The sequence below is a fragment of the Mauremys mutica genome, chromosome 15 (genome assembly GCF_020497125.1).
Source record: "Mauremys mutica isolate MM-2020 ecotype Southern chromosome 15, ASM2049712v1, whole genome shotgun sequence".
Lineage (NCBI taxonomy): Eukaryota > Metazoa > Chordata > Testudines > Geoemydidae > Mauremys > Mauremys mutica.
The window spans coordinates 20,346,268-20,363,820 of record NC_059086.1 but is presented as its reverse complement, the minus strand read 5'-3'; the positions used below and the strand labels follow the sequence as shown (position 1 = coordinate 20,363,820).

At 48.7% G+C, this 17,553-nt stretch overlaps 1 protein-coding gene across 2 annotated transcripts in view; it reads left to right on the top strand.

The window, feature by feature from the left end:
- Positions 1-17,553, top strand: part of CLPTM1 (CLPTM1 regulator of GABA type A receptor forward trafficking) — a 39,917-nt gene that overhangs the window by 9,667 nt on the left and 12,697 nt on the right. For both annotated transcript variants that reach the window (XM_044988440.1, XM_044988441.1), the window contains exons 3-6: positions 3,602-3,725; positions 9,033-9,191; positions 11,305-11,422; positions 15,487-15,572. In XM_044988440.1, coding sequence (XP_044844375.1) covers positions 3,602-3,725; positions 9,033-9,191; positions 11,305-11,422; positions 15,487-15,572 — 487 coding nt within the window. The remainder of the gene's footprint in view (positions 1-3,601; positions 3,726-9,032; positions 9,192-11,304; positions 11,423-15,486; positions 15,573-17,553) is intronic.

Sequence of the window (17,553 nt, the reverse complement as noted above, 5' to 3'; positions counted from 1 at the left end):
TTCAATTGTTTTTCCCCTTAGACTTGATGAGTCTTAGGCCATACTTACAGGATGGAGGACTCTATCCTGGGAAGCACTGACTCTGAAAAAGGTTTGGAGATTATGGAGGATCAGCTGCTATGAGCTCTTAGTATGACACTGTGTCCAGAAGAGCTAATGCAATCCTAGGATACATAAACGGGAATCTTAAGTAGGGTAGAGGTTCTTTTATGTCTGTATTTGACACTGGTGACTGCTGCTGGAACCCTGTGTCCAGTTCTGTTGTCTGTAATTCAAAAAGGATGTTGATAAATCAGAGAGGGGTCAGAGAAGAGTCATGAGAATGGTTCAAGGATTAGAATACATGTCTTGTAATGAGACTCGAGCTGAATCTATTTAGCTTAATAAAAAGAGACTTGAGGGGCAATTTGATTAGTCTGTAAATACCTACATGGGGAACAAATATTTAATAATGGGCTCTTCAGTTTATCAGCGAAAGGTCTAATGTGATCCAATAACTGGAAGTTGAAGCTAGACAAATTCAGATTGGGCCAGTGAGAGTAATTAACCATTGGAACAATTTACCAATGGTTGGAGATCTCCATCACTGACCATTTTAAAATCAGGATGTTTTTCTAAAAGCTCTGTTCTAGCAATGGTTTTGGGGCAGTTCTCTGGCCTGTGGTCAGACTGGATGATCACAATGGTCCCTTCTGGCCTTGGAATCGATTAATCTTCCTGCCCCCAAAGAGGTTACAATCAAAGACAGACATGATACAACATGAAAGCGATGGGGAAGCATGAGGGACCAGTGAGACAATTCTGATCAGCAGGATGAGCTGTGGTCACAGCTGTTGTTTTTTGTCTTGTACACATTCTCTGTGCTTTGACTTGTCCTGCTAAAACCCACAGGCTTGAGGACCTGACTTGTTCTCCACCCTGCCCTCGAGTCTCTGTATATCCAGCACATGGTAGCGTTGTGTTCCCCTCTGAGCCACCTTAAGGTGGCTATGACATGGCTATAGTGGGCAGCAGACTGAGGATCTCCACCAGAGGCGGCAGAATCCAAACTCCCCTGTGATTTCCACTGCCCACCACTTTCTAAGGGGATCTGCCCCACCCCACCCCTTTTTTAGCCTCATAGGCCCTTCATGCCTTCCCTCTACAAAGCACCCAGCCTCGTCAGAATAACCCACCTCCCCATGCCACGTTCTCAAAAAGGAGGAATTGATTTTTTTCCCTGACACCACCAGGATCATGTTCTTACTCTTTCATGGGCTGCTCTGACTCTCGTCTGCTTTGGCAAACTCTCATCGGGAGTGATCGCAACTCAGCTTCCTGCCCGTGGGCCAGGAAAAAGATTCATTGAGCCAGGAGAGAGAACTAAATCTTCGGCCGCTTTGCTTTCCTGAAAAATCCTGGGATTCGAACAAACCATCTAGTCGCAGGGGTAGTAGAGTTGGAGGGTTGTTCCATGCATGGGCCAGGCTGGCATGTGGAACAGTAAGGGCTCTGAGGGTGTCTACACTGCAATAAAAGACCCATGGCACATCCGTCACTGGCACATCAGCTGACTTAGGCTCAAGGGCTTGGGCTCCAGGGCTATAAAACTCCAGAAGGGGAGAGGGTCTCAGAGCCCAGGCTCCAGCCTGTGTCTCTACACTATTTTTAGTCCCACAGCTTGAAACCATGAGCCTGAGCTCTGAGACTTGGTGGTGTGGGGTTTTTTTTAATCAGGGTGTAGGTGTACTCTGGGGCTTGCACTGTTTGCAGTGAGGGTGGGGACAACAGGTGAGGTGAGAGTAGAGCAGAGGCCTAGAGGGGAAAGGGTGGAAGTTTACATTCAACAGAGCAGATGTGGGAATTCAGCCCAGTGACTCGGAGGGGGCTGACTTGGGCTGGTCAGATAAAGACGTTGAGCTTGGAATGTGGCACTCAGAATAGATGCGAGCCGTGCAGGACACACATTTCAGCACACCCCTTCAGTGCCTGAAATGTCCTGCCTCTCTTGGTTCTGTGTCTTTAACACATTTTTAACAAGTTTTTTTATGGCTAACTGCTCTAGAAAATAAATTCCTACCTGCGAAGTCTTCGGTGTAACTATTGGCTATGGCACTTAGTATTGTAACTGGCATAGCTCTGCGGTACTGAACCTTGAAAGAATTGGAACTTTGAACTTTTCAACTTAAGGCAAATTAGCTTGCAGAAGGGCTGGCAGTAAGGACTTTCCACTTGGAAATGTGCAACACATAGTTAGCTGTTTCAGTGTTAAGTGTACAAAATCCATTATAATATCTACTTGGCCTGCCCTCTCTTAGCTCAAAGGGCTGAATAGCGTTTGATAGGCTGTAGTTCAAAAGGAATTATCTTGGGGCAGTTCTCTGGCTTATGCTATACAGGAGGTCAGACTAGCTGATCGCAGTGGTCCCCTCTGGCCTTGGAATCTGGGAATCTACTAGGTAGGGATTCAGTACTGCAGATTTCTCTGTGTGATTAGGGCTTCTCTCAGTCCCTGGTATCGCTATAGTTTATTTTCAAGCATCAGCACAGCCTTCCATAGGTGCATTTAGGTTTGGGGTATTTAACTAAAAGCTGACTTCACTGCCAACTTCTGTGGTCTGTGTATCCTAGTAAATTCTCACTTACTCTATCGCCTTGCCCTGTCGAGCGGTGTGAGAATTCATTGGCTTTTTCATGGACTATTTGGATGGCCGAAGAGGTTTGTTAATGCAGAGCTCAGGTTGCCTGGTGAATGCTGCCTTGTACCCTACCAGAATGTGGAGAAAAGCTAAACCTAAAACTTCTGAAAACCAGGCGCTACAAATGTAGCCCCTCGTTCAGGGTCTTGTCGGAAACGAGGCAACTACTGTTCTGCTTGTAAGTTGTTTGGCTGTGAATTTCCTTTGGTCTTCTCTTGAAGTGGGGGTGGCAGTGAAGAGGTTATGACTATGGGGCACCTGCGGGGGTGGGGCATATGGGAGCCTCTTGCTGGGCACACCTTGCTCCTTCTCAGCTACCAACGCTGCCCAGCCTCTCCATGGTAGAGCTAGAAGGGCCGGAGGGAGGAGGGAAAGTGGTGGTAGAGGGGCTGTGAAGAGTACATCTACCAGCTAGAGACAGCAAGTGGGAGGAGACACTTGGGACCCCATATTGGAGCCTAACCTAGGGGTCCATGTTCTGCACACCCATATGAGGCTTGCAAAGGTGTGAAATGACCCGTTCATCTCACTGGGTGTTCTCTCAGGTCTTTGTATCGATGGCACGTACTGCGCGTACTTGGTTTTCGTTTCCAGCACAGACCTAGTCAGTTTTTCATAGTGTTGCTCAGCAGGAGTTTGTAACCGTGAACTGGCACGGAACCAGTTTGCCTTGGCTGGGCCTCATGACCACAGGCTGTAAGTCTGAGAAAGCAACATGACTGAGAGAAACCAGTGAAAGCTTCTTCCTTACAGAGCTGGCTGGCCATCCAGCAGGCACAGTCCTCCTAACAGATCTGTCAGCACTTCAGTTGAAGGCTTGGGGTATGAGGCTTCTGTTATGTGATTAAGGGGGGCATTTGGCTGTGTCAGAAAGGATTGGGTAAAATCTCAGTGTTAATTCACTCCCCCTCTTTCTTCCATAGGATCTTTATCATCTGGGCCATCAGCAGTTGGTTCCGTCGTGGGCCGGCACCACAGGATCAGAGTAGCGCTGGCGGAGCACCCCGCGTTCCGAGCCGCAACCTTTTCCCTAAAGACACTTTAATGGTAATGGTGAAAGGAGCAGGCCTGTTAGCTGACCCAGGTTCTGAGTAGGGGTAGCCATTGCAACTGCATGGGTATCAGACAGTTGTTACGGCCAATCTCAGAGGTAAGGCAAATATGGCCTCCGGTCTAGGTGTCTGTATCATCCTGTCCTAGGAGGATAGTAATTAGTGCTTGGGGCAGCGCACTAAGACTAGAACTCTGGGAAATGAACCCTGCACTGCCACTGTGTGACCTGGCGTAAGTCATGTCACCTCAGTGCCCCTACTTGGAAAATAATACCATCTCCCAGGGGTGGGAAGACTGAATTAGTCAATGTACCTGACACAGGCCAAAATCTTCAAGATGCTCTAAAAGTGCAGTATGGGTCTCCGATGTTGCACAGAATTGCAGAATCCACCCTGTATCAGACGTCTTCCAGAATCTCAGCTTTCCTTGAAAAAAAAAATGCTTCTAGCCCTCGTGGGTGTGAAAATAACCTTGAAAAAGCGATTGATGCAATGGAGGGGAGAGGACTAATTCTGGGAAGGGGGACATGGTAGGGAGAGTGTTTCTAAGAAGAGTTTGAGAGGAAAGGGCTGTTTTGGTGATGGGGGAGGGAGGGAGGACATGCTTTGGTACATTTAACTTTGTGCAGCTGATGAATTCCAGAGGCAAGGGCATTTTTTTCAGTGTATTCTGATTGGAGTGAACTCAGCTGAGTTATGTGGGCCTAGTTCCAGATCCCACTGGGATTTTGCCATAAATAGAATCTAGGGGTGAGGAGTTCATTTCCCTTTCTTCTGCTCCCAAGGGCGTCTCCAGTTCCCAGCCTGCTACATAGTCACTGCCCCTCTCTCTCCATATTGGACTTCTCCTGGGGCAAGGGCCCTTTCCTGAGCAGCCTTGTTCCTTGGTGTGGAAGGTTGGCATAGAGGGAACCTAGCAACCCCTTCCTCTCCTGCATATAAACTAGCCCAGAAACCTTCCTGTCTCTCTTGGGCATGGCCAGGTGGGAGCTGCTGCAGCTACAGGGATGGTCCCTGTGAGGGCAGGGCAGTTTGAGTATCAGTGCACCTCAGAGGTGGTCACGTAGCCAACAGGGCAAGCAGTGCAGCTGCTGCAGAGGGCTAGATGATGAGTTGAAAGGAGCAGCACTTGTAGGAATGCCAGGCAGCAGCTAGGGAGCGGGAAAACCCAGGCCTCGCTCTCAGATGAGGAATTGAAGTGATACTCCTGAGGACATACTGTGCCAAAAAAAAAAATACATTCTGCACACACTATTTTAAAATTCTGCACATTTTAAATGTGGAGGCTCCAGCATGGCATTGGGGACCACAGGCCACTGGCTGCATGGAGGTGGGCGATCACTCTGCAGCTCCCCGCTGTGACATGGACTCATTGGTGAGGCTGCACCCGACCCTGATACAGCGCAAGGACCATGCCTGCCCCAGAAACACCCCAGAGCCCTGCCCCTCTGTGCCAGGTGCACCAGGTGTGGGCAGGCAGGCTCAGCTCGGCAGGATCCAAGCGTGGAGGGGCTTAGCATGGGGGGATCGTGGTGCAGGTTGAGAGGGGCAGTCTGGGTGCGGGCAGCTCAGTGGGAGATCTTGGTGCAAGGATAATGGGACTCTGCAGGGGGGTCCAGGTGAAGGTAGTTGGAGCTCAGTGAGGGTGAGGAGTCTGGGGGTGTGTGGAATAGAGCTCAGCAGGGGGGTCTGGGTGTAAGGGGTTCAGTGGGTGGTCCAGATGCTGGGGGAGTGGGGCTCAGTGGAGTGGGGATCTAGGTGTGTAGGGGGGTGAGGCTCGGAGGGAGGGTCTGGGTATGAGGGAGTCTGGATGCAATGGGGTTGGGTGATCCCTCTCCCCGCAGCTGACGAGCAGTGGGTGCAAAAAGGGTGTTGGGGAGGTGTTTGCAGAGCTTCTTGAAGACTGGGAAGAAATCTGGGGGTGGGTCTGACCCAGTCCTGGAGGCTGTGCGGGGAAGAGGAGGTCCCATCCTCCTCAGCCCAGCCGAGACTAGCAGCTGAGCCCAGCACAGGGTAGGAGCCACCAGCTGGGTCTTCCCCAGTCCTGTCCTCTGCTGGCTGTCCCGGGTACCCAAAACGTACTGCAGGGGAGGGTTGCATGACCGCTCTTGTGGATTCCCTTTGCTTCCCCGTCAGAAAGCAAAGGGAATTCAAGTCCTTGTGGGACATGAATTCTGCACATGTGCAGTGGCGCAGAATTCCCCCAGGAGTAAAGTGGGAATGAGAAGAGACAGGTGGGGAAGAGTGAGAACAAGTGGGGATGAGGGAAATGAGTGAGAGGTTTAAAGGGAGGAAAAATGGGAGCCAGTGGGGAAATCTTGTCCTGAGTGTGCAAGGGACACCCTGGTCCCCAAACCATGGTTTCCTGGCTAGTGGTTTTGAGCCCCGAAATAACTTCCTTCCATTAAGGGATAGGAATCTGGAAGAGTTCTTTCCAATTCCCATCCATGGTGGGACGCAGAGAAGGATGTGGTAGGGAAACATTCTTCCCCCAGCAAATCAGCCAGGTGCTGGTTAGGAGACTTGGGGGCTCGAGCTCTGAAGTTTGAGCAGCTTGAGGAGAAGGGAAGTGAAAATAGAATTCTGGGAAATGAGCCCTAACCTGCCACTGCCAGATTCCCGTGGCCTTTATTCGAGCAGCCCTGGAGCTGAAGTAGTGGCGGTTTGAAAGCTGGGCTAGCCCTTGCTGGGGAGCGGTGTCTTGCCTCTTTCCAGAGTACACTGGGTTTGGACATCACATGCTGAGCATGTCCAGCAAAGTTTGTAAAGCATTCGCCCAGCTGACTTTGCTCCCTGTCAGCTCCGTGGTTGTCACGGATCGGAACTTCCCAAATGGGTCCGTGCCAACAGGCTCTGCTGTGGGGCTGGGACGCTGCAGGTTCACCGTTCTCTTCCGCTGACTGACCATGCATGTCACCTCGGTTTTGTGCAGCTGCACTCACGTCCTGCCCACACATCATCCCCCTCCTCCCCCATTTTCACACCGGGTAACCAAAGCACCAAGAGGACTTGTCAAAAGTCACGTGGGAAACTTGTGGCAGACCAGTGTCAAGCTGCAGTCTTTTGTCTCCCAGGCCTGTGCCTCTAACCATGGCCCCGAGATTTTGCCTCTCGCTGCAGAATTGGGCTCAGAATCTCAGCTCTCATTTCTTTTAAAAATGTATGTTTCTAGTTGTATAACCTTAAAACTGAGACAAGCAGAAACTGCTGCTGTGATGCCAGTGCAGGGCTGCAGAGAGACCACAAAATAGCTCTCAGGTGTGAATCCCCACTCACTCAGGACCCTATGGACGCCACGGTTCTGCACCTGCAAACTTAGCATGTTTCCAAGAGGTTGCGGAGTTGTTTTGCTGTGACCTGAGTGCTGATGTTTTGTCCTGTCTCCCTGCTCTGTTGGATCCTGTCTGCACCCACCTTTTGCTCTGCAGCATTCCCCACAAGTGGAGAGCTGGTTGGATTCCAGCATGTGTTCCCTGCACTGCTCCGTGGGACCAAGCTGTAGGGATCAGGTGCAAGAGTTGGGGGCTAGTTGGCAACAGGAAAGCTGGAAGTGCAGGTGGTGACCAGGGCTGTCTGGAGAATGGTGCAGCAGCTGAGACCCAGGAAGATGAGCCAGTGAAGCTGTCTCTGTTCCCTTCTGCCTGGAGGGAGGTGTTTGCCATGGGGGTTGTCCCAGTTTGACATTGAATATGTGGTGCCCTGCCCCTAACCCTCTGCTCCACGGTGCAGCTGAAGCAAAGTGCTCATTCATTGTCTCCATTTTCTTAACTTTAAAAGGGACCTGATAACACTAGTGTATTTCCTGCTGTAGGTTGGCTCTCGCGTTTTGAAGTCTGTTGTTGGACAGTGTCATAAGCACGTAGATTTGCAGCAGTTCTTCTGCGTGGCACTGTGGCCTCAGAGCATAGATGGATTTGTCACATCACAGAACTTATTCCATGTTCTCTATCTTAGGCCTGGTCTACACTAGAATTTTACATCGGTGTGGCTATGTCTCTTGGGGATGTGAAAAATCCACACCCTGAGAGGCATAGCTATACCGACATGAGGCTGTGTCTACACTGGCACTCTCGTTGCTAAAACTTTTGCTGTTCGGGCTGTGAAAAAACACCCCGAAAGAACAAAAGTTTTAACAACAAAAAGAGCTGGTGTGGACAGCGCTACTCCCGATGATGAAGCTGCTGCCCCTCGTTGGGGGTGGTTTATTTTGTCACCGGGAGAGCACTCTCACGGTGATAAAGAACTGCCACACAGCGCATCTGACAACGGCGCGGCTGCAGCAGCACAACTGTGCCATTGTAAGGTGCGCTGTGTAGACGTAGCCTAACCCCAGTGTAGACAGCGCCAGGTTGATGGAAGAATTCTAGCCTGATACCACCTCTTGGGGGAGGTGGATTACGTACACCGATGGGAGAATCCCTCCCGTCAGTGAAGGTAGCGTCTACACTGAAGTGCTTTATGTAAAAGCCCTTAAGGCTTGTCTACTTAGGAAAGTGTTTGCAGTTGTACAGATATAATTAAATCAGTATAACTATACCCGTGTAACTCCCTGTGCAGACACTCTTATTCCAGAATAAGAGTGTTTTTTTCAGTTTAGTTTAAACCTCTTCCCAAGCAACACAAAAAAAAAAAAAAAGGCCCTGTTCTATGGGAATATGACTGTGTCTGCACAGGGAGTTATACTGGTATAACTGTAGCTGTTTATATTCAGACCTTAGCTTATACTGGTATAACTTTCCCATGTAGACAAGCCCTTAGTGATCGCATAGCTAACCTGCTCAGCTTACAGATATAGAGCTGTTTTCCTTGCAAACCCATCGTGGGATCTGAGAGTCAAGCTGGGGTCTTTCTGGCTCAGCAATAAAGATTGTAGAGTCATGTAAACTTTTGCAACCGTGTTGCCCTGCATGGATCACATTGCTATGACAGAGGCCAACTGCCAAGTCCTGCCATACAGCTAAAGATCCTGATGACACATGAGCCACAACAGACTCCCGGTTCCCCTCTCATTCCTGTGCTGCCTCTGCATGGTTAACAGGAGTCAAAAGCAGGAGCAACTTACGTTAGCCAGCAGTGCGAACTCTGTTGTCTTGTGAGCCATCTGCTGAGTCAAAAGAGGCCACTTGTCAGAGCAGAACCGCACTTCCCAGGTAAGTAAAACAGCATTTTAGTTGGAGTTCCATCCGGGGTGGCTATCTGCTTCTGGGAGTATCCCCTTTCACCCACCCTCCCTGCACTATTTTGATGTCACCATCACGCTGAACTGCCTGCCAGAAGCAACCCTCCTCTCTTCTCCCTGCAGGATCTTCACGTGTATATCTCAGAGCATGAGCACTTTACAGATTTTAATGTCACCTCAGCACTGTTTTGGGAGCAACGGGACCTTGTCTATGGTGACTGGACCAGTGGTGAGAATGCAGATGGGTGCTATGAACGCTATGCAGAGTTAGACATTCCTGAGGTTAGTACATAACTGTGATTTCTCTCTTCCTAGGTGGTTTTTCTCCTGACGCTGGATAATGGGCCATAGAATGGAGCACTGACTTGGAGATGAGTTGTTTTCTCCCCTTTTTTGCTCTGTCCTCCTCCTTTTAAAGCCTCAGATGAAATGCTTAGGCTAAGGCATTGCAGGCTTTCCCTCTGCAGCCTTCAGGGATCTTACAGAGTGACTGATCTTTCCATAAGTAAGGTGTAGCTGGCATTGTATTGCAAGCCTGAGTTTCGCTCTCCTGATTTGGCCAGCAATAAACTCCCCTGCCTGCAATATCCTTTCTGTCCTTGTGTTCCAGAGCAGGAGTCACATGCTGAGGTGTACCTGCACAAGGCATTGGTCAGCTTGCAAAACCAGCCCCATTTCCTTGTTTGCAAATGGGTGCTGTCTTTGGGTGGTGGCGAGCTACTGCTCTGCCAGTAATAATGAAGTCTAGAACATTACCTAGGGAGGTGGTTTTTAAGGTCAGGATTGACAAAGCCCTGGCTCGGATGATTTAGTTGGGAATTGGTCCTGCTTTGAGCAGGAGGTTGGACTAGATGACCTCCTGAGGTCCCTTCCAACCCTGATAGTCTATGATTCTATGATCATCTTTTATTCGAACCCAGCCATCTCTCTCTGCCCATATGACTAAAACTCTCACCCAGGCCCCTCATGTCCCATCCTGACTCTGGCTCCTTGCTACCTCTGGCCTGTTCAAAATGCCACTGCTGAGATAGTGCTGAGATATTACTCTCCCTCTTCTGTTTGGTCCGCTAGCTCCCCCTTTCGCCTTGTGTCAGACTTCAGCTGCATGGCTATCACTCTTCAGGGCCCTCCTCCGAGCTGTTACTGTTTGCTAGCAAGTGGTCCTCTGCCACTCCTGCAGTGTCTGCCTCAATAGGCTGCTTGCCTGAAGCTCCCTTAGTGCTTGCTTCTGGGCCGTAAGTAGGCATGGATCATCGTCTCTAAATTGGTCTGTATAGCCACTACCCAACCTTTCTCCAAACTCCTCCTAAAAATCTGCTGCTGCAGGACACTGACCGCTGCAGTGGCAGACAGACGGCCCTTGGGGATTACCAAGGCCTGGCTTGGTTGTCTTTTAGTTTTTAATCTTATAAACATTTAAAAACAAAACAGAGTTACTTGGAGCCGCTGAGTGGGCTGGGTTGGGCTGTGGGTAAAGCCAAAGATAAGATGTGGTGGGGGCCAGGTTGCAAGTGGAGCCATTGAGGTGATGGGGCCACATGATCCCATCACTGTTCTCAACTTCTCACCCACGTTCTTTTTCTTATGCCCACTTGGTCTTGTCTGCTATTAAGCTGCACGTTTTTCAAACCATCCGTGTCTGAACGGCTCCCACACAATGGGGCTTCATCTCCCTCAGGCCCCCTGGTGTTACTGTAATACAAAACAGTCCTATTCATCCATCACCGGTTCATCTCTTGAGTAACCCCAAAAGCTTTAATACTTTGCAGCCTGTGTATGGTTAAGAGTGGGCTCCGGCCTTTCTTATGACCGGACAGTGCATGGGAAACCTCCTTTAGCCATTCATGATTAGACAAATAGCATTCCAAGAGCAGCCATTCCCACCGTTCATATGTATTATGCACAGAGCTAATTTATGGGCAAGGCTGTTTTTTGTTTCAGGTTTGTACCGCACCTTGCGCAACAGGGTCCTAGTCCATGACTGGGGCGCCTTGGCACTGTAGTCATATAAACAAATAGCAGACTGGAGTAGGGGGGTGTGGCACTTGCCTGGAAAGAGCAACGATCGTGTGGTGATGAAGCTTTATGTTTAGAATTGTAGAGATCTGTAAATCTAGTTATAAAACCAGTGTCATGATGTTCCCCTCGTACAGGCTCTATGTATTAAGTCTTTTCATTGCACAGGGAGTAGCCGTATCACTTTGGATTGGCCAGTGGACTCACTGGAGCATAACGGATACTATTAGTGCATCCAGAAGAGGAAGGCAATGTGTCTTGACAGGAGCAGAACACTTCTTGCTGCTTACTGCTCTGCATAGCCTAGGCAATGTCGTTCCTTGTTTTCCAGTGCAGGGAATGAGGAAGCTAACTGTCCTGTTGGTGTGTGTGATTTCAGAGCGTGCAGCATAATGGCTCCATGTACGTCCATGTGTTTTTTACGAAGAGTGGCTTCCATCCCGATCCCAAACAGAAGAACTTGTACAGAAGACTTGCTACGGTTCACACATCACGCAGTAAGACAGCTCATGCTGGCATGAGTGGTGGGGTTCAACGGTGTTTGATTTCCTTCTCCTGAAGCATCAGGGACGGCCATGGCTGGAGATGGGACATTGGCTGGGGTGGGCCAGGGCTCTGAGGTGGCACTGAGCATTCTTTCTCAGGTGCTGGGCTGGCTGGTTTTTGCTCACGTGCTCAGGGTTGAACTGGTTGCCATACATGGGGTTGGGAAGGAATTTTCCCCCAGGTCAGCGTGGCAGGGATCTTGGGGTTTTTCGCCTTCCTCTGCAGTGGTGGGTGCTGGTCACTTGCCAAGATTATCTGGGTGTATCTCACATAATCATTTCCCTGCAATTGTGGGGATCTTGGGCACTGGTGCCTCTTGGTCCCTTCTGTTCTCTGCCTGTGGCACGAAATAGCCTAGTCTCCTGTGAGCTGTAATGCTTAGGTCTAATGTTGGTTGTTGAGTTTACTTTGTGTTTGCTGGGTACTGTTGGTGGCCTGTGATATATAGGAGGTCAGACTCTGAGGTGGTGGTCCCCAGTGCTCCCTCTAACTTTTTCTAGCCATGTGCGGAATAAATGTTACGTGTACCGAGGTATGTGCGGATGTGCGCCACCAGTAGAAACAAAAAACCTAGAGATAATCTGTATATATTTTTAAAAAGTTACCATCGGGATAATTACTCCACCAGGACAGGTTAGGCATTCTAGAACTCACTACTCAAAGAATCAAATTTAAAGAGAAATAAAAATTATGAAAAGTATAAACCAGTCAAAACACCTTTTGAAAGAATAAAAGTACAGAGGATATATGTGCATTGCAGGAAGTACCAAGGAGTAACAGCAGCAATAATACAAGTATGTGCTGGGAGGGGTGTGTGTGTGTGTGTGTGTGTGTGTGTGCTGGCTGCTGGGGAAAACATGCACTGTCTCTTTAAGACACACAGAAAGTTCTCCTGCTCTGTCCTGAGCCCTGTTGTCTCCCCTCCCCAGCTCTGCAGAGATGGGGTACATGGGGAGAGGGGCAGGGAGAGAGTGAGAGATGGCTGCTGGGGAAATCAGCGTTGGGGGAGGGGCACCTGAACACATGCTGCTGGCTGGGGGACTCTGCTAATCAGCTGAGCGGCGCTTGAATCTCTCCTGTGCAGCCACCCAAGTGCGCAGCTTACAGGGAATACAGGTGGTCCCTTCTGGCTAGGGTGACCAGATAGCAAGTGTGAAAAATCAGGCAGGGGTGGGGGGTAATAGGAAATATATATAATCAGACAGTCATGGAGTTTAAGGCCAGAAGTAGGGTGTGATTCTACAGCAGTGGCTCTCAAACTTACTTGATCATGCCCCCTTCTTTTTGTCTGTAGTAGGACCACTACTGCTATGTCCTGTACAGCACAGGCCAGCGAACTTTCCCAACGTTATTCCTTTTGAAGTAGAAAATCTTACTTTAAAAAAATTTCAACCTTGATTTAAAAATTCCCAGTGATGGAGAATCTACCATGACCCTTTGTTAGTTGTTCCAATGGATAATTATCCTCACCGTTAAAAAATGTATACCTTCTTTCCAATCTGAATTTTTCTAACTTCAACTTCCAGGCATTGGATTAGGGTGACCAGATGAGAGACATGAAATATCGGGACACGGGGTTGTGTGGGGGTCAACGGCGGAGCAAAAAAAAAAAAGCCGCCGGAGCATAGGAAAAACTGGTGGGGGCTGAGCACCCACCGGCAGCTCCCCACCCCCCACCACACCAGCTCACCTCCGCCTCCCCTGACCATCCCGCTTCTCCCTCCTCCCTCCCAGCGCTTGCACTGCTATAGAGCTGATTCATGCAAGCCTGGGAGGGAGGCAGGAGGAGGAGGAATGTGGAGAGCTTGGGGAAGAGGCGGGGCCAGGGCAGGGATTTGGGGAGGGATCCAATGGGGCAGGAAGGGGGCCAGGGCTGAGTTGGGGGCGTGAGCCCCTTCCGCCTGTGCACTGGAGTGCAAAATATTGGGACAATTTGCCCTGTCAGCTGGACAAACAAGTAAATATTGATCATGTTAGACTGCTAGACTGAAAAGCCCATTATCAAATATTTGTTTCCCAGGTAGGTACTGTAATCCAGTCATCCCTTAATCTTTTCTTTGTTAAGCTGAATAGTGAGCTCCTTGAGTTTGTCACTAAAAGGCAGGTTTTCTAATACTTTAATCATTTTCGTGGCTCTTTTCTGACCTCTCTCCAATTTATCAATATCCTTCTTGAATTGTGGACACCAGAACTGGACACACTGTTCCAGCAGTGGTCACACCAGTTGGAAATACAGAGGTAAAAGAACCTCTCTACTTGTACTTGACTTTCCCTTGTTTGTGCATCCCAGGACTGGAGCCAGGACTATGCAACACGGTTGTGGGCTGGAGCGGGGGCTCTGTGCCTCCCTGTGGCGGAGGGGTGCCCCCCCATGGAGCTCCAGCAGTCATTCCTCTGCGCACTCCCACTCCCTCCCCCCAGTTATTTTTAGTAAAGTCACAAGGTTTTCATGGATTCTCCATCACTGACTCTCTCTTTAAAATCAAGATTGGAATTAATTCAAGGGCCTTTTACGGTCTGACTAGAGATCGTTGGTCCCTTCTGGCTTTAAATTCTGTCTCTATTTTTATTATACAAATTTGAATAAATGCCCTTTGGAAAGGGACACGTTTGTGTTTATATAACAAACAAACAGATGGGCATCAACAGACCTAGGAGTTGGTTTCTGGAGAATGGTAAGTGAAATTTATTTCTGAGAAGTCGTGAAGAAGTTGGGATGATCCTAGAGGGTTACAGAAAAGCAATGTGCTATGAATCAGAAGTGAGTGGGTGCAATTTTGTGTTGGAAAGGGAGTGTGCTGTGCTGCGTAGGATGGGAATGTGGCTGTCTTTTGTCATGTAACATGAAGCTAGGTAGAATGTCATCTGAGCATAATCTCAGTGAGGTTTATAGAAATCTCTCCAATGTGGCTTTTGCAGAGACCATTTTTGGAATATGCAAGGCTGCTACTGAGATAAAGCCAAACACTTTTATTAGAAATAAGGCACACATTTAACAGTGAGGTGATTAACCATGGGTGCAAACTGCCAAGGGAAGGGGCAGATTCTCCAGCTGACTGCCTTTCTGGAAGGTATACTTTAGCCAGACAAACCGTTGGGCTCGATGCCGGAGTAACTAGGTGAAGTCCTGTGTAATACAGGGAGTCAGAGGATTTCCGTATGAGGAGAGATTAATAAGACTGGCACTTTTCAGCTTGGAAAAGAGACGACTAAAGGGGATATGATTCAGGTCTATAAAATCATGATTGGTGTGGAGAAAGTAAATAAGGAAGTGTTATTTACTGTGTTATAACACAAGACCCAGGGGTCACCAAATGAAATTAATAGGCAGCAGGTTTAAAACAAAAGGAAGTGTTTTTTTCACACAACCTAGTCAGTGTGTGGAACTCTTTGCCGGAGGATGTTGTGAAGGCCAAGACTATAACAGGGTTCAAATGGCTATTAGCCACGATGTGCAGGGATGGTGTTCCTAGCGTCGGTTTGCCAGAAGCTGAGAATAGATGACAGGGGATGGATTACTCGATGATTCTCTGTTCTGTTCATTTCCTGGCATTGGCCACTGTTGGAAGACAGGATACTGGGCTAGATGAACTTTAGTCTGATGCAGTATGCCCATTCTTATGTTCTTAAGAAGCTATTCTGTCTCCATTGGATGCTTTTCTTATATTAATTTACTGTGAGCCTTGAATAGGGTTTTTTTTAATATTTGTATACATCTAAAGCAGGTTTTCTCAAACTGGGTGTCGTGACCCCACAGGCGGTCACAAGGTTATTACATGGGGGGGTCACGAGATGTCCAGTTTGAACGAAGGATGTTCAGGAAGTGCTAAGAACTGATGCTTTTCATTCACCTGGTCAGTGGTCCACTTTGTCCCAAATCATGAGCTCAGGAGAAGCAGGGAGATGCTGCTTGAAGTGGATCTGTTTTGGGCGGCTGCCTCCTGCAGAGTGTGTTACTGATAAATGGAAGAATTCAGCATTACTCACGTCTGCCTGCCTGTCTCTTTCCTTCTAGTGATAAATAAATATAAACGTCGACGGTTCCAGAAAACCAAGAATCTTCTGACGGGGGAGACAGAAGCAGATCCAGAAATGATAAAGGTATCTAACTGCTTTCCTCATTCATCAAGGCCCTGGCTTTTCTCTCACCTCTGCTTCCACACCCAGGTGCGTCTTTGCTTGGAGAGAAGTTTAGGCTTTGCTGCAGTCAGGTACTAACTTCCACTTCGAGAGAGAATAGGATGAATGGTCAGGATCTCTGCTGGGGTGGGGTGTTGGAGTGATTACACTGGCCTACAGCATTTCCCAGAGAGGCCGTGAAGCAAATTGACTTGTAAAGCACATGGTAAAGACATTTCAAAGTACATCTTAACTCCCTAGCAGAACCTGGACATCTGCAGAATTTCCTGTATCCCAGGTATCGTTGCCCTGGGAATAGCTGCTTTGCTACAAATGGATTGATAAATTAAGAAATCAGATTTTTTTTATCATCCGTGTATCCCTTTGTTTGCTGTGGGTTAAAGCTTTTCCCAAACAGTGGGAAGTAGAACTTAGACTCAGCAGTGAATAAGTCCAAAACGTTCCCTAGATGTTTGTTGGTTCACCATCCTTGGTACTGCGGAGATGTTTCTGTGGAATTCTCCTGCCTACACAGGCTGGTACTTTGCTCCTTCTCTTTAATGAACCGTTACCTTGTCCTCCCGCTGATGTATTGATACAAGGTTTTCCTTCACCCCTTTATCAGACAATCGCACTGGGGGACTCTGACTCTGTTTCAACTACCTTTTCGTGCTCCTATATGTGTGCTGCTGCTATATCACTTCTCCTTCTGCCTCTCCTGTGGATCTCCCCTTTTCGCCTCAGCTCTCTAGTCCTGTGACAGCAGTCTGTGACTGAGGAGAAGAAGGGTCCCAGGCAGAACTCTGTTAAAGGGTTAACTCAGAAAGGGAGCCCAGTTAAACCTGCTGTTGAAAATGGATACAAATCTGAGTCTGATAGAGAAGTAGAAACCAGCTACAGAAGGCTTCCTCCTGCCCTTGTATTGCAAAGGGTAGACCTGGTGCTCTCACCCTTAAGGCATGTGCTTTCCTGTTCTGAGTGTTCTCTGGGCCCACGACAACCCAGTGCTATTTGCTGCGGGGTGCCAGACTGGATCCCAGGTGCTGCTGATTTACAGCCTCATGAGATGCAGAAAAGCATTATTAGAGGCCACCCTGCTGGTTGTGGTCTGGTCTGATCTAATCCTTGTTTGCCTATCTGTGACTGGCTGGTGCTGACAATCCCAAGCTCTGGGTGTCCATAAACTTCTGATTGCTAGAAGCTGGGATGGATTGCTCAGTAAATTGCCCTGTTTCGTTCATTCCCTCTGCTGCCGATCGCTGTCGAAAGACAGGATAGTGGGCTGTGGACCATTGGCCTGTCCTAGTCTGGTCATTCTTATGTACTTCTGTTAATCTCTCGCTCCCTCCTGGCTGGAGGAGAACAAAGATGGCAAAAACACAAGCCCCCAAAAAGCCCATAGGAGGGGGAAAACTGATGGACAGTTGAAGGGGTTGATTGGCTGAAGTGAGACGTGGAGCCAAAGGCCTACGAAGTGAGCTGCCAGACACATGCTCTGACCTGGTTCAGAAATTTTCAATTTGGGCTGGAGCTGCCCTGTCAAAGTGGTGCCTTTTAGAAAGGTTAGTAACTAGCATTACGAAGACCCTTGCTACCTAAAACCTAGCAGAGTTCTTATGGGTTTTAAATTGTAAAAAAAATCTCCTAGTTTAAAACTAAAAATTCTGCACACAATCTTTTAAAATTCTACAAATTTTATTTGTCAAAATAACACTACATAATCATGGCCCCCCAAACCCAGGGATCCAGAGGGACAAACAGCCTGATGCTCCATCCCAGGTTTGCACAGTGCTTCCTACATGCTGCCCTCTCCTTCCCAGGGCATGCTGGGAACTGCAGCTGCCCGAAACTCTCTAGCTCCCTCTCCTGCCCTCCTCTCCTTCTATGTGCGAGCTGGGCTCTGCAGAGTCCAGTGGCCCCTAGTGGTGGCTATTAGCACTGCAGCTCATTTCTGTGGGGGGGA